Source organism: Lutra lutra, chromosome 11 (assembly GCF_902655055.1).
Source record: "Lutra lutra chromosome 11, mLutLut1.2, whole genome shotgun sequence".
In the NCBI taxonomy this organism is placed as follows: Eukaryota; Metazoa; Chordata; class Mammalia; order Carnivora; family Mustelidae; genus Lutra; species Lutra lutra.
In genome coordinates this window covers 55,131,080-55,157,517 of record NC_062288.1, presented here as the reverse complement: position 1 = coordinate 55,157,517, position 26,438 = coordinate 55,131,080, and the positions used below count along the sequence as shown (strand labels likewise).

Genomic DNA, 26,438 nt, shown 5'->3' with positions numbered 1-26,438 from the left:
GGCAAAGATGGGGCCCCAGTGTCCTACTGGTAAGGAGTAAAAGCCCTAGCTGGCTCTTGTTGAAGACAGACTGTGTGTGTGTGGGGGGGGGGTCTGTGTGTGTGTGTGACAATTCTGGGTTGTCTGGATTGTAAGGCCCTGCTGGAATAGTTTCGCTCCGGATGCTCCACTATTCCTAGCTCCTGGAACGGTGTAAACAATGATTCACACCACGGTAGGCCTATGCAGTTTACCAAGCACATTCATCACATGCATCAGGCTTTCAGGGAAGGTCAGGTTCCAACACGTTAACTGAGATTCACCTTCAGGTCACCAGACTTGCATCTCTTTGCCAAACGCCTATCATAGCCAACCAAAGTTTTCTCCCCTTATTCTTTAGCGATGAACGTGCCAGAGAGTAGAGGCAAGTCTATTTCAACGGTGTTTGATCTGTACCATACTATAGAGCCTGTTCTGAAGTTCTTGGGCAAAAACAGTTTTTGAGGAAGAGCGATTATGGTTTGGGTCTGGACTGTGCAAAAAGCAAGGAGGGACTGGAAGAGGGAGGAGTGTCCCAGACTTCCCAGTTCACACGGTGAAGTCCAAGTCAACCCAGGCTGTTAGGTAAAAGGCGGTGAAGGAGGCTCTTCAGCCTCAAGGAAATTGGGGGTGGGGGTGGGATGGGCAGTAGAGTGGGTTGGTGGAGGATTCTGGGAATCCCGCACCTGTGGATGAGCGGGTGCCCAAGGTGTCCCACCCTCTTCCTCTTGGGTTCGGGGAGTGGCTGAGGGGGGGCCCGGCCGCGGGCGGAGGTGAGCCGCCGGAGGGGGCGGGGCGGGGCGGGGCGGGGCCCGGCGCACCTGGGCGGAGAGGGGGAGGTGCTCGGGGCCGAGCCTGCCGGGGGCCGCGGCGCGCGCCAATGGGCAGCGGCTGGCAGCGCGCCCCGCGCCCGAGCCGCAGTCGCGCCCTCTCGCTGCCTGGCGAAGGCGCGGACGGCGCGCGGAGGCGAGCGCGGGGGAGACGAGCTGCCGGCGCCGCAGCCGCCGTCAGGGCATGAGGATGGCCGTGGGCTCCGTGAAGATGCAGCCGCCGTGCGAGAGCCCGGCCCTGGCCGCGGTGGCGGCCGTGGCGGCAGCGGACGGCGCCCTGCGCCGCAGCCCCAGTGCCCGCGAGCAGGAGCGCGAACAGCCGCTGGCGCCGCCACGGCCGCGGCTGAGGGACCTGCCGGCGCTGCTGCGGAGCGGGCTCACGCTGCGGAGGAAGCGGAGCGCCGCCGGGGCCCGGGTGAGTGGCCCGGACCCGTCCGGCCCGAGTGGGCACTGGCGGCGCGCACGTGGAGCCTGCGCCCACCCTCCTGGGCCGTAGAGGGGGCACCTGGAAGTTGGGGAGGTGGCGGAAGGGGCGCCCTCGTGCGGGGTCCCGGGAAGGCGGGGTCCGGGGGGGTGCCCCCGCGGTGAGCAACGGTTTCCCCTTCCCCCAGATGCCCCTGACTTAACCCAGGGGCACCTGGATTTAGAGCGGCGGACCGTGGGCATCCCCGGAAGGAGGGCCGTTTGCCTCTCCCCAGAGGGGAAGCTGCAGGTGTCCCGGACCTAACTGTCGGCCAGCCCTGTCTCGGCAGCAAGCCTCAGGCCCCACAAACGGGAGCCCAGTTTTCGGGAGGTGTGAGACGCGTGAGCTTGTTTGGAATGCCCCGTGACAAGCTTCGGGCGTCGGGTCTGGTTCTGACCGCCGCTGCCACCACCGCCACCGACGAAGTGGAGACACAGGAGTTGGAAGTTCTCCGGGCGAGCTTCTAGCTCCTGGGTTCTGGAGTCTCCAGCACTTGGTACTTGGTGACGCCCCCTTGAACGGGAGGGTGCACAGCCTCCACCCCGCCAAATCTTAAATATTGACTTCCTGATGGCGTGTTCAGATATGATTTCCTGGTGAGGGAGTGTCCCTGGTTGTGCCTCTAAGTGCATGTAATGGCCTGAGCAGGTCGGACATGTTTTGTTTGTGAAGCGGGATGGCCTGCTGATTTTCTCCTGGGACCTTTCACAAGCCGCTCAGGAGACCGCGCCGGGGCCTCAGGCCAAGGGGCAGACCCTCGGATTTCCCTGCCCACCAGGGCTTTGGGGCAAACTTTGGTAGATTCTACTCAGTTCTTTAGAATTTGTCACCATTAAGCAGGCTTTGCTGAACAGCTGCAACAAAGTAGACTTTGGGGGAGGGGGCTGTAATATTGAAGTCTTGGTTGCCTGCTTTAAAAGAAGATCTTACTGGAGGACCTGTGGCCCTTACTTACAAAGATAGGCTTGTGGAAACGTGAGTGTTGGGGAAAAACATTTGTTTTGGTGTGGCTTCCTTTGGGCAAGAAGGGTATGAGTTGGTATAGGTCTTCAGCCTCCCCAGGTTGTGTTTCTCCTCTTCCTTCCAAGGTAGGGATGACTGGCATGATCTGCCTCAGAAGGATATTCTGAGGATTAGCTGGATGTAGGACTTCTTAAAGTCCATGACCAGTGGAGTTAAGGAATTGCCCACAAGTGACCTGAACGTGCGGCATACAGATTGTCTGCAAAGAAAGTGAGATGTGTCCCAAAGATGTGATAGCTAAATAAACACAAGAACCAGAGTTATAGACTTTGCAAGAATCTGGGGAAAAGTAGGTCAAATCGTGTTCCTATTATCCTTGACAGTTACTTTTTCATGGCACAGAATACTGAAGACATGAGGGCAGCCAGGCAATCTGTGACGGGAATTGCTGAAGGTTTCTGTATAAATAGATCTGTGTGTTCATCTGCATAAAGGCTTGTGTTTCTTGCTGCCTGGGATGATGATGTGTGCCTTGCCAATATACACATTTGTTCTTCTTAATTATTCTGAATGTGGTTACTTCAAATAATACATACTTCATTAACCCTTCTTTGATCCTAATACTGTATTCCTTTGGGACATTCCAAATACATTTCATAAGTACATGGCCAGTTTTTTATTGGGGAAAGGTTGTCAAATTTTCCAATATTGGAAACCCATACTTTTCAACTATTTCCCCTTCCTTTGGCTTTGGAACCACCTTTGTGATTTTGGACTCTTCCTTAACCGAGATAGGAAGCGTTTGAAAGAAATTAAAAAACAACAACGACAGGTGGAATATGTACCTGTATGAGTCTGCTCAGGCTGCTGTAACAGAATACCATAGACTGGGTGGCTTAAACAATAGAAATTTATTTTCTCACACTTCTGGAGGCTTGACAGTCCAAGATTAATGTGCCAGCAGACTTGGTTTCTGATGAGAGCTCTCTTCCTGGCTTGCCTTCTCACTATACCCTCACATGGTCATTCCTCAATGCACATGGATGGAAAGAGAGATCTCCCTCTCTTCCTTTTCTTGTAACTCCACTAATTCCATCATGGAAGCCCCAGCCTCATGACCAAGTCTACCTCTGAGTACCTCCCAAAGGCTCCCTCTCCAAATACTGCCATAGTAGGGGGTAGAGCTGCAACATACACATTTTGAAGGAATGCAGACAATCAGTCCATAACAGAAGGGTTACATAGGAAAGAGAAAAATAGGTGAAATGTGTACCAAACTAGCTGGTGACCTGTGAGCATCTGGGGTCACCTGGTTAGCCCTTTAATTAGACCAGTGGTGCTTGTGCAAACAATCATGGCTTAGATCCCTCTGTGGACTTTTAGTTTTATATTATATGGCCTGCATCTCCAGATTATAGCTGAGTGATTATGGGAACAAATAAACACAGATTTATTACCACTGGTTAAAAAGAAAAAAAAAAAAAGGCAGCTCTAGATATTACACAAGTTGGTAAGAAGATTTGCAATTTCTGTATTGACCAAGATTTGATTTAGGAATACGTGTGGCACTTGTCTACGCTGCCTTGGGCTCTCACAAATCTGGACAATCAGACATCAACTGTCATCAAGTAAGCTCTTTGTTGGTTGTGTTGCCCAACCCAGGTGCCTTGTAGGCTGTCTATTACTGGGAAAAATTAAGCTGACATTTGGTTAATACTGCAGAACTCCTGTGTGCCTTGGTGTAGTCACTTCTAATCATACTGAATTCAAAATGCAAACTGATTAAGACACTGCACTCTTTGGGCTAAGTGGTGAATGACCACGTTTCACTTGGTGGGAGGACCCTAGCTACCTCCTAAAAGAGTGGTAAGATAGGGCACAGCTTGAATTCCCACCAAAACCCTTTAGTCATTCTTTAATAAAAGCTGTGTTATGGAGATTATGAGAAATAGTGTGACAAACACTTAGCCTTCAACACTTACTAACATTTTGCCAGTCTTGTTTCATTTATTTCTCTTCCCCACTTTTTTTGTTGGGGCTGGTATATTTTAAGGCAAAATCCTAAATATCCTATTATCTCACTCATAAATGTGTTTGTTTACATTTCTGATAAGGACTTTTTTTCTTTGAAAACAAAAACAAAAATCAAACCCAATGACTTCTATGTGTTTTTCATGTCTAAAAATAGTAACAATGATTTTTTAAAAGATTTTATTTATTTATTTATTTGAGAGAGGGAGACAAAACGAGCAGGGGCAGCACAGAGGGAGAGGGGGGAAACAGACTCCCTGCTGAGCAGGGAACCCCAGACATGGGGCGTAATCCCAGGACCTCTGGATCATGACCTGAGTCAAAGGCAGATACTTAATCAACTGAGCCACCCAGGTGTCCCTTAACAATGATTTCTTAATATGATTCCCATATTCACATATTCTCAAAGATCTGTTTTTACTTATGATTTGTCGGAATCAGGAACAAAACAAGGTCCATACATTGTATTTGGTTGTTAGGGTTTTTTTTTGTTGTTTTTTGTTTTTTAATATTAATACTTTTTAAAAAAGATTTTATTTATTTATTTGACAGAGAGATTAGAGAGCACGAATAGGCAGAGGAGCAGGCAGAGGGAGAGGGAGAAGCAGGCTCTCCACTGAGCAGGGAGCCGGATGTGGGACTTGATGCCAGGACCCTGGGACCATGACCTGAGCCCGAGGCCGCCGCTTAACTGACTGAGCCACCCAACTGACTGAGCCACCCAACTGACTGAGCTACCCAGGCGCCCTTGGTTGTTAGGTTTTTAAATCTATGTTATTTTATAATAGTCCTCCTTACCTACTTTTTTCATGCCATTGGTTTGATGGAAAAAGAGAGTACAGGTCATTTGTCTGGTAGAATGGTCCAATTTCTGGGCTGGTTTCTCACTTGTGTCATTTAGCTTGTTTTTCCATGCCCATGTCTCCTGTAATATGGCAGTTAGAGTCAAGGCCTGATTAGGCTTAGGGTCAGAGCCAAGCATACTTTGTAGGTGGTGCTGTTAAAATCTGTTGTATCACAACCACAGGACATGTGATGTCTGCCTGTGTCTCTTTTTGAGATGGTAAGATTGATTAGTGGGTTCTCACCTTTCTTCTACCTTTTACCTAATGACTGTAACATCCATAGATGGTTGTAGCCTAGATCCATTTCATTAGGAATTGCAGAATGGTGATGATCGAAATCTATCATTTCTCTTGCATTTATTATTTGGGTATTTTATCGGTAAAGGACCTACCCTCATGAACTGTTTGGGTCTCCTGAAATTCAGATTGTGTAGGAAAAACAAGGAAGGGCTTAATTTTTTTCCTTTTATCAATTTTCTGAGTACTGATTTGGTACCCTAACAATCTCCCATGATAATCAATGAGTTTTCTTTTTTTAAGTATTATAAGAATTTGTGGATCTCAATTTATGTGTTTCAATCCATTGCAGTCAGTATTCTTTTGGATCCACAAGTTGTCCTTATCTACTCTATACTTTTTACAAGACCCCAGTAGTCTCTGATACCTTCCTTGCTTTCTGGCACAAGATACTTTAAGCTTACCTTGTCCATGTCCTGCTCCAGACCTGAAATCAGCCATTTTCCCCAAAGAGCACTAATTCTTTTTACTAAAAACTGTTCATTTTCCTCCAACCTTTGCCTCTCTTGGTGGTTGCGTTACTTTTTACCTTGGTCTTAGGCCTTCCATCTTAAGTTTTTTATTTCTTCTTAAATTCTTCTCATCAGGCTGCTTCTAAGACTGTCATTTTCTCCCTCTAATAAAATAGCTGGTAACTACCATTCCCTCTTTCTATATATACTGTCAGATTGCTGAGACTGATTTATTTTGGGCTTTGACGGCTGTGATCTTTTCTGCAGTGTTCTACCAGTTTCTTCATCTCTTCAAAATCTGTTTTATTTACAGCAGACAGAATGATTCAGCAATTGTGCCAAATTGTCTGTTCACCAAACGGTGACAGTCCGCTTTTGGATTAGTCTCCTCTCCCCTGATTTCTTCTCGCTCAGGCAGGGTCCCTGAGGCATGGCAGGTGCCCTTCCAACTTGAGAAATTGGAAGAACAGCTAGTGGCTCTCTGCATGAGGTTCTCTCTTTTTCATGTGTAGTCTCTACCCGCATGATTCCCTCTCAAAAATGAACAAGGTAGCCTGCTTCCTTTTTCCAAGCTGGAGTGTTTTAGGTGTGAGTTGACACCCTTCCCTGCTGGAACTAAGACCTTATTGATTGGGAAATACATATGCTTCAAGTTGTACCAGTATGCCTGATTTATAGTCATTTTGTAAACATATTTCACAGGCAAAGCATGTAATTTTAATTCATTCTTTGTATTTAAATTCAAATCAGTGGCTAACAGCTCATAGCACTTAAGATTTAGAATTTACAATAATTAATCCTCGTGTGCCACGCGTGTTCTGCTACAGACTGCATTTAGCCCTCACAACAAGCCGGGGAGTTAAATGCTATTACTTGCATTCTGCAGATGAGGAAACTGTAACAGAGATGGAACTTGCCCAAGAACCCAGAGGCAGAGGGGGGTTTGAATCTAGCCAGTCTGGTTCTGTAGTCCCTGCTCTGAATTGACTCTCTGGTTTTCCTCAAATGCGCTGAGGACAGGGGGTCTATTTTAGTCTAAACTAATTAGCCTTATATTACCCAAGAGTACGCTATTACCTTACCACTGTGAGAGTGGTTAGTGAATGCTGTCAATAATGCCAGACACTAATCTTTCTTTCATTTGAGTACTCTGAGGCTTGTGGGTGGGCTACTGGGTGCGAGGCAGGGAGAAGGGAAAAATATCGTGGTTATGGGTGAATGGTAACGAATACTGACTAAAATTAAAAGTAGCATTCTTGGTGTCATAAGCAAAAACTACCCAGGCCCACCTCAATCAAGGCCAATACAAAAAGTTTGTGAATTTGCCTGCTTACTTTTTCTTACCTGCTTACGGTAGCCTGTCAGAGATAGGGCCATGAGGGGAGGCATGCACCTTCCAGGGAAGATGAATCAGATCAAATATGAGGGACACGTGTTGATCTTATTTGAGAAACATTGACTTTGTACCAGCTTAAACCTTGGTATGATAATCCTTTGTTAACCATGGCTACAGATAAAGTAAAACTCCATGAGTGCTACCTTGAAAAATATTTGACAAGAGAGAAAAGAAATTATAGATTCATTTATTCTACTTTAATTTCACATAAATTCTAGTAAAAGACCTCAGTGGCAAATTAATGCCATATTTACTTTCTTTCTCTCTCCTCTGATCCCTGGTATAGGTTTTGTTTGCATAATTAGAACCAAGGAAAAGAGCGTGCACTATGGCTTCAGAAACTGGGTTTTGATCCTTGCGTGAGTTATTCTTTTTTTTTTTTTTTTTTTTGTGAGTTATTCTTAGATTTCTCCAGGCCTCCATTCTTCCTTTAGAATGACATACATCATGGGGCAAATTTTTCTGAGAAGAGAGACAGTGTATGGAGACTTTGGGGTACATTGGAGCTTAAATTTTTCCTTCCCCAGCTGGATGCTTATTCTAGGCAAATATACATTTATAGACCTATTTATAGGAATCTAGTAACAAAAAAACTTTGCTTTCATATGCAATGTCAGATTCCATGTTTTTAAAAAACATAATATCCTAACATACAGTGAATATCTTAGGTGTTATATAAATACTGGTACCATAACAAAATATTCTCAGTTTCACATTTGCACTGTTTCTTAAATTGACTTGGGAGCAATTGGCACCTTGCATAGCTGAAAATAGTTGGAGAGGTGGGAGATAAGTCACTGGTGATGACTTTGAGTACTTGTGATTTTTGTTTGCCTCGATGTTGCATAACAACCTCGATGATAATCCCAGTAATGCTGTGTGATCTAGAAGTAGTTCGTGAGAAGTTAGAAAATTGCTTGTAAGGCAAAATAGTTAAAATCAATGACAATTTTTTGTGGTCAATTATTATTATGATAAATAATTCATAAATGGATGTGGGAAAGGGATGGTCTGCAGACACCACTGTGGATACTGGCATGTTTTTTTGTCGGATTAGCACGTCAATAGTCCCCTAAAGACTGGACCTAATTTCACCTCTGAGGAAACTAGGGTTTAGAGAGGTTAAGTAACTTTCCCACGGTCACCCAGATAGAAAGTAGTAGAAGCAGACTGGAACCCAGGACTGCCTGATTCCAAAATCTATGGCCTTTCCTCAATACTCTGATATCTAAGACTTTGACATACTCATAGCCTGTGGTATATTGAAAGAGTGAATGCACAAGACATTTCAAGTAAGTGCAAAACATAGTTCATTTTCTTTCCGGTGTCTTCAGTAATGGCTTCCAGGATCAGTCTTTAATTACTCACAAGGTTGACAGTGGCTTGGGTAGCAGCTGTCCCTCATCTTCCAGCAGTAGCAGCCATTGTACAGGAAGGAAGGCTCAGCATGACTCATCCTGGAAGCCATTGTTTTCCCAGGAGGTTTGGAAGCTGACTAGCTCCCCCGTACAAATGCATTTGGAAATTTATAAAGCAAGCAGGTTCCTTTTCTGGCGTGTCTAGAAGATGAAGAAAAAAAGGAGGAGTTTCTTTTAACCCAGGATTTGGGTTCCTTACGGCATCTTGTTTGCTGTTTAAGAAACTTCAGGAAGCAAGAAGTATGGATTCCTGTCAAAGTAACTGAATCCATTTACAATTGAATAAAAGCATCGAGAATATACAAATATATTAATAAAATTTAACTTTGGTATGTTTACCTTTCAATATGGTATTACTACCTGAGGCAGATGGCTCTTAACTTTTATTTATTTATTTAATCCCAGGCCTTTTTGAGAATCAAAAGATAGCACCCCAGAAAAATGTACGTGTTAATATATTTTTTGCATCTCTTTTCAGAGGGCTTGTAGCTGTCCCGACACCTGGTCATCACAGACCCTCTGTTTTAAAAGCCTTTCTCTACTCTGTCTCTAGAGAGTACCACCATGGTTCTATAATTATTTTACTTTTGACCTTTACTTCTAAACATCTAGCATAGTATTAAGCACTCATTCCATCGTCAGTAAATAGTTCCTTGAATTAACGTGTTTTACCAGCGTGTTGAATTAGAAATCATCTGCCTCTGACTATAATAAGGGCACTGGTGGTGTTGGTGATAACTGTTTTTGTTTAACAAATCCTTGTATCACACTTGTGGTGTTGAGGTTGTTTGGAGTACCCCTAACAACCTTGGGCAGCAGTCACCCCCATTGTCTTCTTTTTTCCCCAAAGAGGGGAACAGAGAGGTACAGAGGTACAGATTTTAGTGTCTTCCAAAATGAGGTGCAGAGAGGCTAAGAAAGATGTCTCAGGTCACCCAGGAAGTGGAGGAGCCCAGAATCGAACCCAGGAAAACAATCTCCATATTATGAGGTCTACCTCTTCTGCTGTACCCTCTCTCTAAATAATGTATTTCTTTAATTACAGTCTCTCTTTTTTTATTTCAACCCTTTTGGAATAGGGATGTATATTAAAATCCATGTGAACATTTAATGGAATACTATTCCCCCCATGAAGCTGTTCTTAAATTGATGGAATGTGTTAAAATTTGGGTATCTTAGAATAAAGGAAACTATAGTAAGTCATGTTCTGGTTTTTAAATGTAGCTGCATAGTTTCTTTGTAGAAGTCTTAGAGTAAATCACAGCTTTAAAATGATGCATATAAGCACAACCATGTCTATTTATGAAGTGTGAAAAATGTGGGTTAATTTTATATTAATGATTTATATGAACACTGATATTGCTTGGGTAATAATATAAATGTCAGAGGAGAATAAACTTAGTATTTGCCTACAAAAAGCATGAATAGCCTCAGAGTAATGTTGAAGATTAAAGAAACTGAAATTCTTTTAAGTGAAACTTTATATATATATTTTTGGTATTTCTGTGTTTATATATAACTTCTTATGCATAATATATAAACATAAATTTATATTATATATGATTATATATAATTTATAATCCATTTTTAAAATTATATTTAAATTTAATTTATAATTTAAATGATATTTCTACTTTATTGCATGTAACGTATATTATATAACTACATTATTATTATACAATTTGTTATATAATTTATTGGTTTCACAGGTTTTTTTAAATTAAAATTTTAAGTTAAACTTCTTATATAAATTTATTTTTTTAAACTAAGTACTGTGAATATATTGAAATGATAATAGATTTAGACTTGTCTTTGAGTCACCACTTTGTGTGGTGAGTTGGCAGAGCTTACCTTCTGTGACTCAGTTAAACTTTTAAAATTTTGTCAGCTCTGTTCATGAGGCATTGGCTTCTCCCTTATAAAATGCTTTTCATTTTGCATTATTTGTATTAGCCTAGGAAAAAATCGTTATTAAAATTAAAGAGTTCTGAAAACCAGGGCTTCTGCAATCTAGCTGGTTGTCTTCCCATATTTTTTTTCCTAACTGGTCTAGCAACTTAAACTCCAGCCCCATTGGTGGTTTTGTTGTTCAGTTGAATTTGACCTTGTCAGATCATTTACCTGCAGCTGCTCTGAGGTGTACATGCAGATACTTGTGATGGCCTAATGCTTACACCTTTAGCGCTGACTGTAAATTTGTTTTACTCTCTCCTGTTACTGTTGTGGGAAGTGAACAGCTTATCACTTCTGTTTGGTCTAACACTCTAAATGTTGACTATAATGAACAAACACGACAAATGGTTCACTCCATCATTCTGCGCTGTGAATTTATATATAGGTATGAAATTCTTCTTTGGTAGGGAAAAAAAAAGAAGGGAAGATGTGTGATGATACCTTTTAGAAACTGGGGCAAGTATTATGCCTCTTTCAATCTACTAAAATAGAACTTGATTGTGACATAGTAAACAGTTTTCTATATGTTTGTCACTTAACAGCTGTATGACCTGGAATAAGTCAAATAACCTTGCTGATTTTCTGTCGCTAAAGTGGAATACCATTGCTCCATCACGAGAATCCACAGTATATGGATAGGGGACCAGTTTTCATTTCTTGATTCTTGTCTGACCAAGGTCAGAGAAGTGGTCTTTCTCCACTGAGATGCTAGTTGAACCCCAGGACACTTTGGGGCATATCTTAGACAGATGGAAAGATGGATCATTAATATTCACCGTATCTCTTGATTGGGGAGGGGGAAGATAATGCATTAGTAGAAAGAGCACTGGAAGATACAGGAAGAATCTGATTAAATCAAGAATCTGTTATATGAAAAGAGTAAAAAGAACATACCTATAAATCTATTTCTAGAAGATTAAATTGTTTGGCCATAAACAGAATTCTCTGAGAGATATCAGAAGAGAACTTGTGATAGCCAACCCCTTGTGTCTGAAGAGCTCTTACCAGGAAGTTCTATCTTCTTTCAGATAAGAGGTTTGTTGCTATTTCTTGTCACCACTGAAAGCTGTTTCTTCGCCTCAAATTAGCATCAATATTTGTTCTCCTCTGCTGTTTTAAATTTATCACAGATCTTCAAAATAGCCCCCATTGAAGATTCAAATTTCCTATTCTTCTTGGCACATAACTCCTTAAAAAAACAAACAAACAAACAAACAAATCTAATCCTGTTCTAATCTACCTTGAATCTCATGAACTTTGAGTTTAAAAAAAAAAAGCAAATTCAGTTCATTAGTAGTTAGCTGTTCACTCTGTGCTGTCTTTTATATAATGATTTACATTTACAAAGTGCTTTCACATGCATTCTTATTTTACTGTTTTCGTAACTCTGGAATAAAGTATTCCTTTCTTATATGGATTCAAAAGTATGTTACTGAGGTTTTTTATATGCTATACCCTCAACACCTGTGAAGCAAAGATAGGATGGTGAGACTAAGTAAATTAATATGTGAAGGCTGTTAAGACAGAGGTAGTTATGCAGAGAAAACCTAGTGTGAGCTGCCACTGTTGTCATTGCCATCATCATCATCATCATCACCGTCATTGTCTAAAATGACAGATCTGAGGGAGTCCAAGGTCAATCTCTTTGAAAAGCTGAAAGAGCTCTTACTGTTGTATGAATAGCAATTGACTGAAAAAACTGAGACTCAGACATTGCTGTCTTACTGAAGATCATAGTGAGGAAGTTAAAAGAGTGGGGGGCTCCGTAGCCTGAACTCCTGGTTGGTCCAAGGGTCTGTGTAAGGTTATCAGTGGACTCTTTACAGTCCCTATCTTTAGTCTCTAAAGCTAAAGAAAGACCTCTCAAATTTTAGCATACTTGAGGATCCCTGGAGGGTTTGTGAAAACATAGATTCTAAGAGCCCCACACTTCAGACTTTTAACCAAAGTCTCTAGCATGGGTAGGGCCCAAGAATCTGCATTTCCATCAGGTTCCAGGTGATGTTGCTGGTCCATGGGCCACACTTAGTAGCACTGGTCTCAAGGGCTGCCAAGAGTTTGGTGACCTTCCTGATCAGAAAATCACCTGAGGCCAGGAGTCTGCCTGGTTTTCTGTTTGCCACTTCCATGATGGAAAGCCAAATCAAGGTGGAGGACCATGACAATGAGACTTTTATTTAATTAATAATATTGGAAACGACCCCTTTTTGGTTTCTACAGAGTGACTGATAGTTAAAAAAGAAGTGGCAAACATTTGAAACATAAAGAGTTTATGGCACCTGTGCTGATTGTTCTGTTTGTCCATCCCATATACTCTCTACCCCTTTTTGTTTTGCTTTGTACCTTGGAGGCTGCTCTGGGTGTTCATCACTGGGGACTTTGGTTAGGGTTCAGTCGATGGAAGGCCAGGAGAGAGAAGTCAGCAGTATTTGTCCACTGTGCTCCCTCTGCTTTTCAGTGGTAATGGCGGTGACCGTCTAGAGCTAGCTACCACTGGGCCGTCACTCCTAAATCACAAGGGCTCTCTCCAGCCTTCAGGGAAACTGTGTCTTTTCCTAGTCCCTCCCACTTGTGGCTTTTAAAGGCTCGTTGTTACTACCTCCTTTGTGCTGCAGTGTCTCCTGTGGGGTCTCTGAACCTTGCCTGCACATCTTCCATAGGCTCTTTCCTGAGAGGACCTTGGCCTGATGTAGGAGCCCAAGGAAGAGCAGTGTTAAGAAGAGTGACAGTAGAAGGTATAGCCACGGGGAGAAGAATTTCACGAGTGGAATGGACATTGGCAGTGATTGAAGCAGGAGTCAAGCCTCAAGCCCCCAAAGTTTACATAGAAGATGAGGGTGAGGAATGCAGGGAAGGGGCCTGGCCTCCAGGGTGACAATGAGCTTAACAGAAAATCCTGAGAGGTCCCTGGTAAGCAGCTAGAACTTGTGCTAGAATATGACTGAGCGCCATTCCTGCCTCATTCCTGTGCAGGCACTTGGATGGCTGGGGTTCAGAATCAGAGAAGCTTTTACATGAGGAATTTGTATCCCTTCTCTGTGATTGCCTTAGTTTTGTTTTTTGGTATTTTTTTTCCCCTGCTCCTGCCTTTTTCCCAGAAGCCCTTAGCATTGTTAGACTATACATAGGAGCTGTAAGACCTTTATGTGGTACTTTGATCTTGGTTAATTTTGTTGCAGTATATTGAACATGTTCTGAAATGCCTGGGAACACTACATTCACAAAGTAACAAATAGTTGAATAGAATAATTACACCTTCAGTTCCTTTGCCCGTGGGTTCCAGTGGTGGGCGTGTCAATAAGATAAAAACCATTTCTCATGGTTTTGGTGCTCAGCCAAGTCATCTTCTACAGTAACCTCACCAGGAAGCAAGGCAACAACACAAACTCATACCAATTCTGTATGTTTATCAGTTCGTTTATATTGAAATGTTATGCTCAGGGTAAATCTGTTTCACACCCTTTATGGATCGTTTTGGGATAGTATAGGCTGAATGCTACCAACAGCCAAATACTTTGTGTTAATCAATGAAACACTTAAAGACAAAATAGGCTCTCAATTTCAAATTTTCTATTATTAAAATTTTTTAGGAAGAGAAAAATTTCTCTGTGAGGGAAAATTAACTCTATAATTTTTTTTTCCCTCTTTCTGGGTTTTCATACATTTATGTATTGGAAAACATGGGTGTGTGAAAGTTGGGGCTTGACCTCATATAGTTGAGGCAAATCATGTAACCTCATGGTGCACAGTGTGGGACAGATGGAAGCATATGAGCCCTTTGTGTTTCCTCCATTTCCCCTCCTTTCTGGTCAGTCATCCTGGGAGGCTTGGCAGCTGGGCACAGAGTAGAAGAGCCTTGCTCTGCCAGGAAGGGAATGAATCCCTAGATGAGGGCTGCCCAGAAGTAGTGGTACATGAGCATCACCTGTTCACCTGCTAGTGGAAACTGAGCAGAGGGAACAAGAGGGATTCCCGTGCAAATGACCCAGGTGAGGGCCCGATTCTGATCAGCCAGCAGAGAGGTGCTCAGTGTGGAGGAGTGGACTCAGTGCCCCCCAGTCAGGCAGGCTTTCTAGTCTCCAATGCTTTCTTGTTTTCAACTCTAGTCTAGAGCACAAGTCCTTCCAATCCCCCTCACTAGGGAAGGAGCTCTAACTTTTTTTAGTATCTCCTTCTCTGGATTGGCCCCAAGAAATCTCTGGTGAGCCTTTCCCCTGGTTTTTTGAAGACTCATCTCCTTACTCACTTCCCTTGCAATGAACCATCCTTCTTCCTTCGGGTCTGGTTTCCTTTGGCTGTATCATCCCTGGTTTCTTCTCCTCCTTCCCTCCCAACCTTTGTTCCTTTAAGGCTTTGCAGGTGGGCTGTCCGCCCAGAACGTCTTCTATGAACCACCTCATCCTTTTGTTCACTTTCCTTAGTTCACTGAACAACCCTCCTATTTCTTCATCCTTTACTGGTTACCTGGTCCCCGCTGAGGGCTGTTTCATATGGAAGAGGATGCCAGATGCTCTTCTTAGGAGTTGGGGTGATTCAGCCCATTTTTGCATGTTAAAGAGAATTACGTTAAGACCCTTGGGGAAGTCCCCATCCAACCTCCATTCATTTTTTTTCTTTTTTTAGATGATTGACAGCATTTATATCGATCTCTCTGCCTCCTGCCTTTACTCCCTCTCGCCTCCCCCCAACCTCCCACCCCAAAAGAAGAGGAACTTTTGCAAGGGTAACCACTGTCTAACTGGTCTGCATCATGGGATGGAGAATATATAATTATATTAATTGCTGATTGGTATAACATTTTCAAAACTACATCCTTTCAATAGGGACTTCTGTTTTGGTCAAAGGATGTATACAAGAGGTATTATTCTTGTAAGAAGTAGGATTGTGAAATTCAAAATCCATTTAATTTCTTAATAACTCTCATAAATGTAGAAGCTTCTATGTAAGCAGTTATCTTTGGGAGTAAAAGGCTAAAAAGAAGACCAAGTTAGTGGATTAATGATTTTGTTCCTTGTTCCCTCACTGCAGGCAGCCTCTTGTAACATAGCATCCGCCCTGCCCATCCCAGCTGCTGCCCAGTGCCGTCATCCCTGCTTTGACATTTCCATGGTATATTTCCTTTCTTTTACAAATCTGTGTTACACAGATCTCTCTGATTTGTCAGTCAGGATAGTCTAGGTTTTGCTGCAGTAACAAAAGTACACCAAAGTCCACATGGCTTAACATAGCAAAGCTTATTTCTTGCTTACAAAAAGACCCTTTTGTGAGTCTGTGTGCTCTCCAGGGTAGCTGTCTTCTGTGTGGTGTCTCTGCTTCCATCTTAGGACCTTTCCATATCATCACCCTCCACAGTGACTACAGCATATGAAGAAAGAATGGGGAATTTCCCACAGGCATCTCAGTGCCTCTGCCTGAGATGCTCTTTGCTCATAGCTCATCAGCCAGAGCAAGTCCTATTACCTCACTCATTTCAAAGCACTGGGGAAGTATCCTCTTTCCAGGAACTTTGACAAAGAAGAGAAGAACCAATATTAGTAACATCTGCTTTAAGCATCAGAAGCTTGGAACATAGAACTGAATAAAGCCATGATCCCAGTCTTAAGTCCAACAAGGGAGATAAACATGTTAATAATATTGCAATCTAGTTTTACAGAACTATATGAACTACAAAATACATAGCATGATAACTACCATGATAGAACAGAAAGTATGCTGGGGGCACAAAGGGAGAGGATCCACCTCCCCGAGCTGGAGATGGGAGGAAAACTTCAGAGTAGGGGTGACACGGGGTTGGGGTTTGTCATTTGCCAGCCTCAGATCTACCTTACCTTGTTAAGGGTGGTATCTGATTGTATTTTATGTACTGTATAACATTTAAACTAATAATTTGGGATACAACGGTAGGAAATAGGCTTTCTTTTCTCTAAGACCTCAAAAAAGAAATGAAAGCCATCAGCAGTAGAACAGATCTGCTAGTTCACATGAAATGGAACACAAAGGTATCCTTTTAATGAAGACGTATAAAAACTACCTTTACTGAGCAATTATGCCACTGACAGTTCTTTGATCTCAAAAATTAAACTCGCTGTTGCAGTATGAAAGGAATAAAGGCAAGTGTAAAATAACAATCAAGGTTAGTTATTAGGCAACAAAGGTGGCATGCACAGTACTTTGATTTGCCCACAGATTCTGACATAGTTTACATTAGATATAAACGTGAGTGGTGTGGTAACGGTGCCAATAATTTGTTTTGTAGACAAAAGAAGAGTCTCATCCTGAGATCTGATAAAGCCATGTTCTTATTCTCTCTCCTTCACTGCTTTGGTTCCCACTGGCCTTCTTGTGGGTCCTTCATTACACCGGGCCTGCTCCTACCTCCAGGCTTTTGCAGGTCTGAACCCATTTCTCTTCAGATAACCATTCACTTGCTTCGAGTCTCTGCTCAAAGACCATTCTCTTGATGAAGCCCCTTGGCCACCCTGTTTAGGATTGTAACATCTATCTCCTCCCCACGTCCTATTCCTATTCTATCTTCTGACATAAATAGTTGATAATTTGCTTATGTGCTTTATCTGTAATCAGTCTTTCACCACTATCGTGTAAGCTACCCAAGGATAAGGATTATCATCTGTTTCATACATGGTTGTATTTTTAATCAGTTAGACCACTGCTTAGGGCATGATGGGTTCTCAGTAGTAACTGTTGAACACGTGGGTGGGGGTTCCATTAGAGTTCCTCTAAACTCTACACAAAGTTGTATATTTACATGTATTTTCGCCTGTAAGCCATGACTACTTTTTAATTCAATTATATGATGTGCCAGCTGTCTTTCCCTAGGGAGCAAGAGTGAGGCTTATTTAAGGAGCTCATAGTCTGGTGGAGAAATTTGTTTGATTCTGCCTGTATTATTTAGTTAAATGTAGCAAGTATTGGAGTGCCTAATGCAGGTAGATACTAAATAGAACTCCTGAATTTTGGAAGCTTACTGTTTTAAGTGTCACAGGCCTGTACTGAAGATTTGCCTCTTTGTGTCATGAACTTTGATAAAATACCTCTCCCACGATGTTTCTTGGCTCAGTCCAGTGGCTCTCGGATTTCTCCTCTGTCAAGACACACATAAAGTGTGGTAGTAGTGCTCACGTGCTTGACCATTCCAGGGGTGTGTGGAATGCTTGGTCAACAACCGGTGGGTTATTTTTCTCATAAGATTCCACCAAGCTGTACACGGAGTTGTTCTTCACCTCTGGTTCGCCCACTCAGGAAATTATACTGGGAAGAGATGTTGTTTTAGAAAACCAATCTGCTTTGATTAAAAAAAAATTATTCATAAGCCTCAGTACTTCTCTTACTAATAATAAAGTTCTTGTGGCATATAGCAACTGAGCAAAGGGTGTCATGACAGCTTATTTAAGAATAATTGGGGGGTGCCTGGGTGGCTCAGTGGGTTAAGCCTCTGCCTTCGGCTCAGGTCATGGTCTCGGAGTCCTGGGATTGAGCCCTGCATCAGGCTCTCTGCTTAGGAGGGAGCCTGCTTCCCCCCTCTCTGCCTGTCTCTTTGCCTACTTGTGATCTCTCTCTGTCAAATAAATAAAATCTTAAAAAAAAGAAAAGAATAATTGGTTTAGAGGATATATACTATGAGGAAAAAGAAAATCAAGTTTGATTACTAAGATTTAAGCAAACTACTGGGTACAGGTAGGGTTTGAGGACTAACTAGTTGGTGAAAATAATAGGTAAGGAAGACAATAGAACAGGTCAGGGCAGAAAGGAGCATGGTATGTGATAGGGACATTGAGGGATGGGCCTGGCTGGAGTTCAGGGTTAAAGGGTTGGACTTGTAAATTGAGGGAAGATGATAGGTAACCTTGAGTTTGTCTTTGTATTAAGCTTATTATCAGCAATGGAAAAATGTCCTTGGAAAACCTGTATACTGTAGAGGTTACCAGACTTTGTGTTTAATGCCCTTGTAAAGAAAAAAAAAAAATTTTTTTTTAAATGAGAACTGTGAGCACAGCATAGGGTATAGAGAAATTGAATCACTATGTTGCACACTTGAAACTAATGCACATGGTGTGTCAACTACACTCAAATTTAAACATTAAAAATAAATAAGAGCCACAAAGATTTGCCTCTAAAACAATAAAAGATGAGGGGCACTTGGGTGCTCAGTGGGCTAAGCCTCTGCCTTTGGCTCCGGTCATGATCTCAGGATCCTGGGATGGAGCCCCCCATTGGGCTTTCTGCTCGGCAGGGAGCCTGCTTCCCCCCCACCCCCCGCCTGCCTCTCTGTCTACTTGTGATCTCTGTCTGTCAAATAAATAAATGAAATCTTTTTAAAAAATAAAAATTAAAAAAATAAAAAGTGAGAACTAACTTGTGACTTCAAGCTTGCATTTTGCCAAGTGAGGGCACAAAAAAATTCAATAGGTCTTACATTTCGTAAGAGAAAGGCATTTTAACACAAAAGCAAAAATCATACAACCTCTACCAAAGAACTGCTCTTCATAACTAAATAAATACAGCTTTATAGAAGACTAGCCACACTGTCCTTATTCTTTTTGTGTCTCACGTTGACATTTGGGGACTATTTCATGAGATACATGTGTGGGTTTGGGGGACAGAGTAAAGTTGAGACCGTATATAGACGTGATCTAACAGATGTCAGGTGGCAGTCACCATGAGTGGACAAAAGCATTTCCTTAGAAAGATCAGTGTAGGTGGGTGTTGTGCAGAATGGAGACAGGAAAGGTTGAAGGGAGGGGAATCACTTAGGGGGCTATAGTCCAGGTGACAGAGGCCAGGGTCTGACATGGAGGTCTTGGGGCTAAGAAGTCAGAGTTTGGGAGGACAGGATGCTGGGATTTAGTGATATCCGTTCTGTTTTCATGGGCAGCTAAAAACCAGCAGGAATTCAAAATACATTTCCGATTTTGAGAGGAATATAACTCTATCTGAAATATGACCAAAGTTTATCTATATTCTATACATAAGGTCTCTTAGATTCCCAAGACTGTTATTTAAGAAATTATCCGAGAGGGGGCGCCTGAGTGGCTCAGTGGGTTAAGCCGCTGCCTTCGGCTCAGGTCATGATCCCAGGTCCTGGGTTCGAGCCCCGAATCGGGCTTTCTGCTCAGCAGGGAGCCTGCTTCCTCCTCTCTCTCTGCCTGCCTCTCTGCTTACTTGTGATTTCTCTCTGTCAAATAAATAAATAAAATCTTTAAAAAAAAAAAAAAAAAAAGAAATTATCCGAGAGAGAGCGAGCACACATGAGCATGTGCACACTGGTGTGGTTGAATGAAAAATTGTCTTTGCATGTAGATCACCTTATGTGAAGGAAAAAGAAAGGGGATGCTTTTTAATGACTAACGGTGGTATTTGTTTTTAGAACATTTTTTTGAGGTTTTAGTTTTTTGGTTCCAGGAAGGAGTACTAAATTAGGGCAGTCTGCTCCCATTCTGGTGGTCCTGTCAGAGTGGGTGCTGCCTTATGCCTCCCCACCCCCATCCCTCCCTCCCTCCCAACACCTTGCCCTTAGGCTGCATCTGCTCAGTGCCAGGGCTCCACCTTCAAAGCCAGATAAGCTTTGTGCCAGCTCTCCTCACACCCAACCTTGGGTTAGGTAGGGGAAGATAAGGTAGAAGATGATAGCCTATGTGGGAAGAGAGGCAGCTGACTGATATACAGGGGAGTGTTTATTTCCTTTAATCACTCCTGACTTTCTCCAGTTCTTAAGTTTCTGTGTGTGAAGTCCAAGGAATTGCTGCCCAAAGATACTCAGAGCTGCTTTTCACAGTAGGCTCAGGTAGAAAATTGTGAGTTCCTCCTTCTGCTTGAACATGACAGTAACAAGCACCACTGTTTCTTCCTTTCATAAATTTCACCATGGCTCTTGTTTCCCACTCTGTAAGATGAGGATTTGGCTCATTTACATGACAAATACGCCTCCCCCCTTCTGTGTACCTCAGGTAATTGACTTGTTATTGGGCCAGAGTACAGTGGAGGCTTTTGTGTTCACAGAAGCTTGTCTCTATAATTGGATTTGGGACTGAGTCAGTCAAGGGTCTTGATTGCAAACAAGAGAAACCAACTCTGAAATTACTAGAAGGATGTTGGAGTGCAGGTCAGCCTGCAGAATTATTGGAAGCCTGGAGACGTAGGTTTCAAAAGGGGCAGGAACCCAGGACATTGACAGAGAAGAAGCCACTGAAGGTAGGGATAAAAAGCACTGAAACCAGCCCACCTGGGTTTCTCTGGCACTCCCCAGCTGAATGACCACAGGCAAGTTACCTAATCATTCTGTGCCCCCAAAGACAGTTATGATGAATAAATGCATTAGTTTGCCAGAAGTGCTTGAAACAGTGACTGATAAATAATAAGTATATATTAATGTCTGATAAGTATTTATTTCTAATTGAAGTTGTGTGTATACATGTATATGTATTGGCATTTAACTGCTAAACATAATGCTAGGTTGCTCTCTAGCCTAGACTTTCCTTCCATGCCCACAACCTGTTCTTTGCTCAAACTAGCTTTTTCCTTAAATCACAAATTGCCAACCTTGGTTCAAGGGCTTTGTTTCAGTTCTTTGCGGTTGCCTCAGAAACTTCGATTCTGGAGCATTATTAACAGAATACATAAAGATCATAGTCTGTACATTTGGGACTTCAGTTTTACTTTATTACCCTTAGGGTTAGTATAGTAAATTTTTTCTGCCCTTTGTCTTTTTTTTTGATTTCTATGTTTTCATGATCATTATTAATATCTGCTTTAGTCTTTCCTCTTGTTATTTTGTTACATGAGAAACAGCTAAAATGGAAACTCTTGTAGAAGAGGAAACCATTCTACCTCTCTGAAGGTTTTTATAGCCCCCCCCCGCCGTGAAAATGTAGCATTAATATTTAAACATATCAATATTTAATAATTAGCACAGCTATTAATATTTTGTTATTAATATTAATATTTTTTAAAAGAACAGAAGATTTCTGTAACACATATTGTTATCCCTTTTCAGTTTGGTTCAAAGAAAATTACATTATACATTCTTTTGTTGAAATAGCCTTTCCTTTAAGTAGGAAGTTGAGGGTTGGTTATTCTGGCAAACCAGAGTAGAGTCTATTTACAGAAGCTTTACTTAAGAAAAAAAAAATCAATGACTTAATATATCTCATGTGTTGAATATGTTGTTCTGGGTCCCAAGGTTAGTAGGTTAGTCTCTTTTTCTCTCCTCACGTAAACACACATATAATCTCTAGGTGTATAGTGTGTGGTTTAGCCTGATTTCGAATACGTAAAAATATAAGTACTTAAGTATTTTCCTGAATAGTTTGAAGATTCAAATAGCTAAAATGGAGTGGAAGTTTTTCTTTGGCAGTTTAACGTGAGAATTGTAGAATCATAATGAAATGTTAACATTTCATATGAATGTATATAAAATAACAGGCTCAGAGTTTCATTTGGCAGGCAGTAGAAGGGGATGAAGAAAAGGTGTTTTGTTTTCAGTTATATACATAAAAACATATGTTTGTGTGACCTGGGTCACCACATAAAATGTACTCTTTACTGTGGGTGGCAGTCAAAAGAGTTTGAAAGGCATTGGTTTCTAAAAAACAGTCACAGCTTCTCTCAGTTGGGTCCCCCTCACCTTGTGGTGGGTTGGTTGCTCCCGCAGGCATAGAAGGGTGTGAGAAAGCCAGAGAGAAGGGGGTTCAAAATTTAATGGGGCACCTGATGGTTAATAGGATTAATTGTGTGGAAGTGTTTGTTGTCTGGCTTGCGGTACATTCAGCGAGAAGTCTGTGAAAGGAATTGCCTGCCGTGACTCATAGCATTCATTTGTGATTGAAAAGCTTTCAAAATAAGTTTCCCCATGTGTGTCACATATAGTCAGGAATAAGAAATGGGGATCACCTCCTGAAAACCTTTTGTAGCGTTGAAATGTGCGTTGAGTACAGAGGGAGAAAGTGCTTTGCTAGGAACGAGCAAAGTTCTGTACCCTGCAGGTGGAACAGTCCTCATTTTTACGTCCATGTTCAAGGCTTTATTTAAATGATGACCTTTATGCTGTATTTAAATATATTCATAAGAAGAAAATATGGGCACACAATTCTGTTAATTAACTCCTGGAGCTTTGTTTGCTTGTGATTATATTTCCAGCCGTTGCCATGTATAACATCACTGAAATTAAGACATAGGTTTGACAAGGCCAGATCTCCACATGGCATGGAGATAGAGGCAGAGTGAACGTGTCCTGGAAGAGAACCTTCAACCTGGATGTATGGCTTTTGTTATGTGCTTATGTACTTCGTGTTGCAGATGATTCATTTTAAATAAACTTGGAATTTCAGAGTCTATCAAATATGGCTTAAAATTTTTAAATACTTAATTGTGGCAAAATACACATAAAATTTACCATCTTAACTTTTTTTGAATATTCAATAGTGTTAAGCACATTCACATTGCGTTGTGCATCCAAGTCTCCAGAATCATATGGGTTTAATGCCAGAGGGTAGAAAAGCTTTATTATAAGTATGCTTTTAACACTATTTCAGTATTCTAAACAGGTGTTTTTTAATTCATGGTTTTAGAGATTTGTGATAGAAGGAAAACCATGGTTCTTTGCTCACTCCTGAATGTACTCCTTTCTTGAAAGTTTGTGGTCAATTTAGTAGCCCTTTATAACTATTTTTAAATAAGTCTTGGTCTCTTATTCCAAGGGACACAAATAATATCAAACTCAAAATAGTGTATAAATACCAAGCTTCTGCAAGACTCACCCTGAAGAGATAAATAAAGAGGTTTCAATCTTATGTTCTTTTGAAAAGATTTTGGTCTAATTCAGTTTTATATTCCATCAGTGAGGTGGGTTTTGTTTTGTTTTGTTTTGCTTTTTCCTAAGATATATTTATTTTAGAGAGACAAAGAGCATGGGGGAAGGGCGGAGGCAGAGGGAGAGAAAATCTGAAATGGATTCTGAACAGAGCCCAATGTGGAGCTCCATCCTATGACCCATGAGATCATGTATGACCTGAGTCAAAACTGGACACTTCACCGATTAAGCCACCCAAGTGCTCCCTCCATGAGTTTGAAGTTATCAAACTAGCTTAGGAACTGATTTGCAAATGACTGTCTTAGTGATTTAATCTTACCTTCAGTGAAAGATCTATGTGGAAAAATACCTAAAGGCTCTTTAAATCCAATTTTCCTGCCGTGGGTCAAGAACTTCATCTCTATCTGTGTGCTGGCGTCTGAGTACTGACACTGGCAGTATGTGACTGGAGAGGGGTCACTCAGGACTCAGGGAGGAGTGTGCTGGATGGACAATAAAGGCCACGAGGCTGGTACTGAAACTTAAATTCATGTTTATGGCTCTGATGAAGCCAGTGTCCTCTGCATGGAGGACCATAATTAATTAAAAAAATTAATGTGCTGTTTTGTATCTGGGAGTAGTGAATACTGTTCTCTTGGACAGAAGAGAGAGTTTAGATTTTGCTAGAAACTACATTGACCATGTGTCTTCATATCACATATTAAATATAATATATTCATCATATCATAATCCATGGTGTATCTCACATTCTTCCCTTGGAAGCTGAAATCTAACCATTCTGTGTATAAATTCAAACATCAGGAACCCAGAAATTACTGATATTTGACTTTGGGGTATTTACTTCCTGGACTTTTTTTTTTTTTTTTTTTTAAAGATTTTATTTATTTATTTGACAGAGAGAGATCACAAGCAGGCAGAGAGGCAGGCAGAGAGAGAGGAAGGGAAGCAGGCTCCCCGTTGAGCAGAGAGCCCGATGCGGGGCTCGATCACAGGACCCCGAGATCATGACCTGAGCCGAAGGCAGCGGCTTAACCCACTGAGCCACCCAGGCGCCCCTGGACTTTTTTCTTTAGATGCTGCTAGTTCTGAGTATACAGACGTTAATGGCAAAATAAAGTGATCCTAAAAACTTGAGCAAATTGGCCACAGAACAGATAATCTGAATCCTGATATCATTATTAGAGTCAGAACTTTGGGCAGAGGAAGCGGATACCCTTTACCCACCAAGGGCATTTAGAAACAGAAGGGCTGCCCCATCTTGTCTTGCTGTGTTTTTTGAGATGATCCCACTGTCGTCTCTCACTGTCTTCTGTCACAGAGGGCTCCTTTGGATTAACCTCAGTGGCCTCCCCCATGCTCCTGTCTTTTTAGGGCAGGCAGAGATGGGGGATCCATAGCAGAAAGGGGGAATGAGTAAAAATATCCTTCCAACAGAATCTTTAACCCCATCCTATCTTCTTGGCTCTTTACCTAGAGGTTTATTTCACTCTCCTCGAACCCATGAATATAATTTTATGAGAGCTAACTTAAGTTTGGATTTCTTTCTGACTGTAGTTATATTCTTAATCATTTATTTATGAAGACTCACCATCTTCATCTCTGTAACTTGGCCTTTCCTTTATAGGGTTGGGGGTGGAGGATAAGGGTGTAAATGGAGGTTTTATCTTTTACAGTAGCTTTTTTTCCTGGTTATAAAAGTAATATATTTAATATAGAAAAATGGGAAGTTTGGAAAGATTGAAACAAAATTCTATCATGAGTAATAGTAATCTATTACATTACTATTGGGTATACATTGGCATATTCCTTTTTATTTTTATTTTTTTTTAAGATTTTATTTTTCAGTAATCTCTACACCCCGTGTGGGGCTTGAACTCACAACCCTGAGATCAAGAGTCACACACTACACTGACTGAGCCAGCCAGGCACCCCTCTGTATTTGACCTTTACTGTTTGTTCAGTTTTCTTTTTTTTTTTTTTTCACTTTTCACCAAAATACTTCTGTGTATTACAAGTTCGTTAAACTGTTTGAATGGCTGCATAATATTTCATTATGTACCTGGAGTAGGAAGGGAGGAAAGGAATGTGGGTGGAAAGGGGGTAGCTCGGACAGTTGGGGAGGGGGCATGGTGCTTTTAGATAAGCAAGGATTGTAAGACCCTCTTGAGTGGTTAAAAACACCCTGACAAAAGGTCTCCCCTCTATCGTTCATAGTGTTGGTTAATTCCTCAGTCACCTACTTTTGGAATGTAAGACAGATTACAAACTTTCGATCTTTCATCTAGAAACAGATTATCAGTGTTAACATACTTTGAAAGGGGCCTCTTAAAAAATTAGGGTTATGGGAGCCTGGGTGGCTCAGTGGGTTAAGCCGCTGCCTTCAGCCCAGGTCATGATCTCAGGGTCCTGGGATCGAATCCCACATCAGGCTCTCTGCTCAGCAGGGAGCCTGCTTCCCTCTCTCTCTCTCTCTCTCTGACTGCCTCTCCATCTACTTGTGATCTCTCTCTGTCAAATAAATAAATAAAATCTTTAAAAAAAAATTAGGGGAGGAGGAGTCAAGATGGCGGAGAAGTAGTAGGCTGAGACTACTTCAGGTAGCGGGAGATCAGCTAAATAGCTTATCTAAAGATTGCAAACACCTACAAATCCAATGGGAGATCGAAGAGAAGAAGAACAGCAATTCTAGAAACAGAAAATCAACCACTTTCTTCAAGGTAGGACTGGCAGAGAAGTGAATCCAAAGTGACGGGAAGATAGACCGCGGGGGGAGGGGCCAGCTCCCGGCAAGCGACGGAGCAACGGAGCACAAAATCAGGACTTTTAAAAGTCTGTTCCACTGAGGGACATCGCTCCAGAGGCTTAACCGGGGTGAAGCCCACGCAGGGTCAGCGTGGCCTCAGGTCCTGCAGGGTCACGGAAGGATCGGGGGTGTCTGAGTGTCGC

At 41.9% G+C, this 26,438-nt stretch overlaps 1 protein-coding gene across 2 annotated transcripts in view; it reads left to right on the top strand.

Annotated features, from left to right (window-relative positions):
- The first annotated feature begins 944 nt into the window (after nucleotides 1-944).
- Nucleotides 945-26,438, top strand: part of RAPGEF5 (Rap guanine nucleotide exchange factor 5) — a 228,595-nt gene continuing 203,101 nt past the window's right edge. Inside the window, exon 1 of one of the 2 annotated variants that reach the window (XM_047694569.1) lies at nucleotides 945-1,263. In XM_047694569.1, coding sequence (XP_047550525.1) covers nucleotides 1,033-1,263 — 231 coding nt within the window. In that variant the 5' untranslated portion in view covers nucleotides 945-1,032. The remainder of the gene's footprint in view (nucleotides 1,264-26,438) is intronic. The other variant, XM_047694570.1, reaches the window with a different exon arrangement.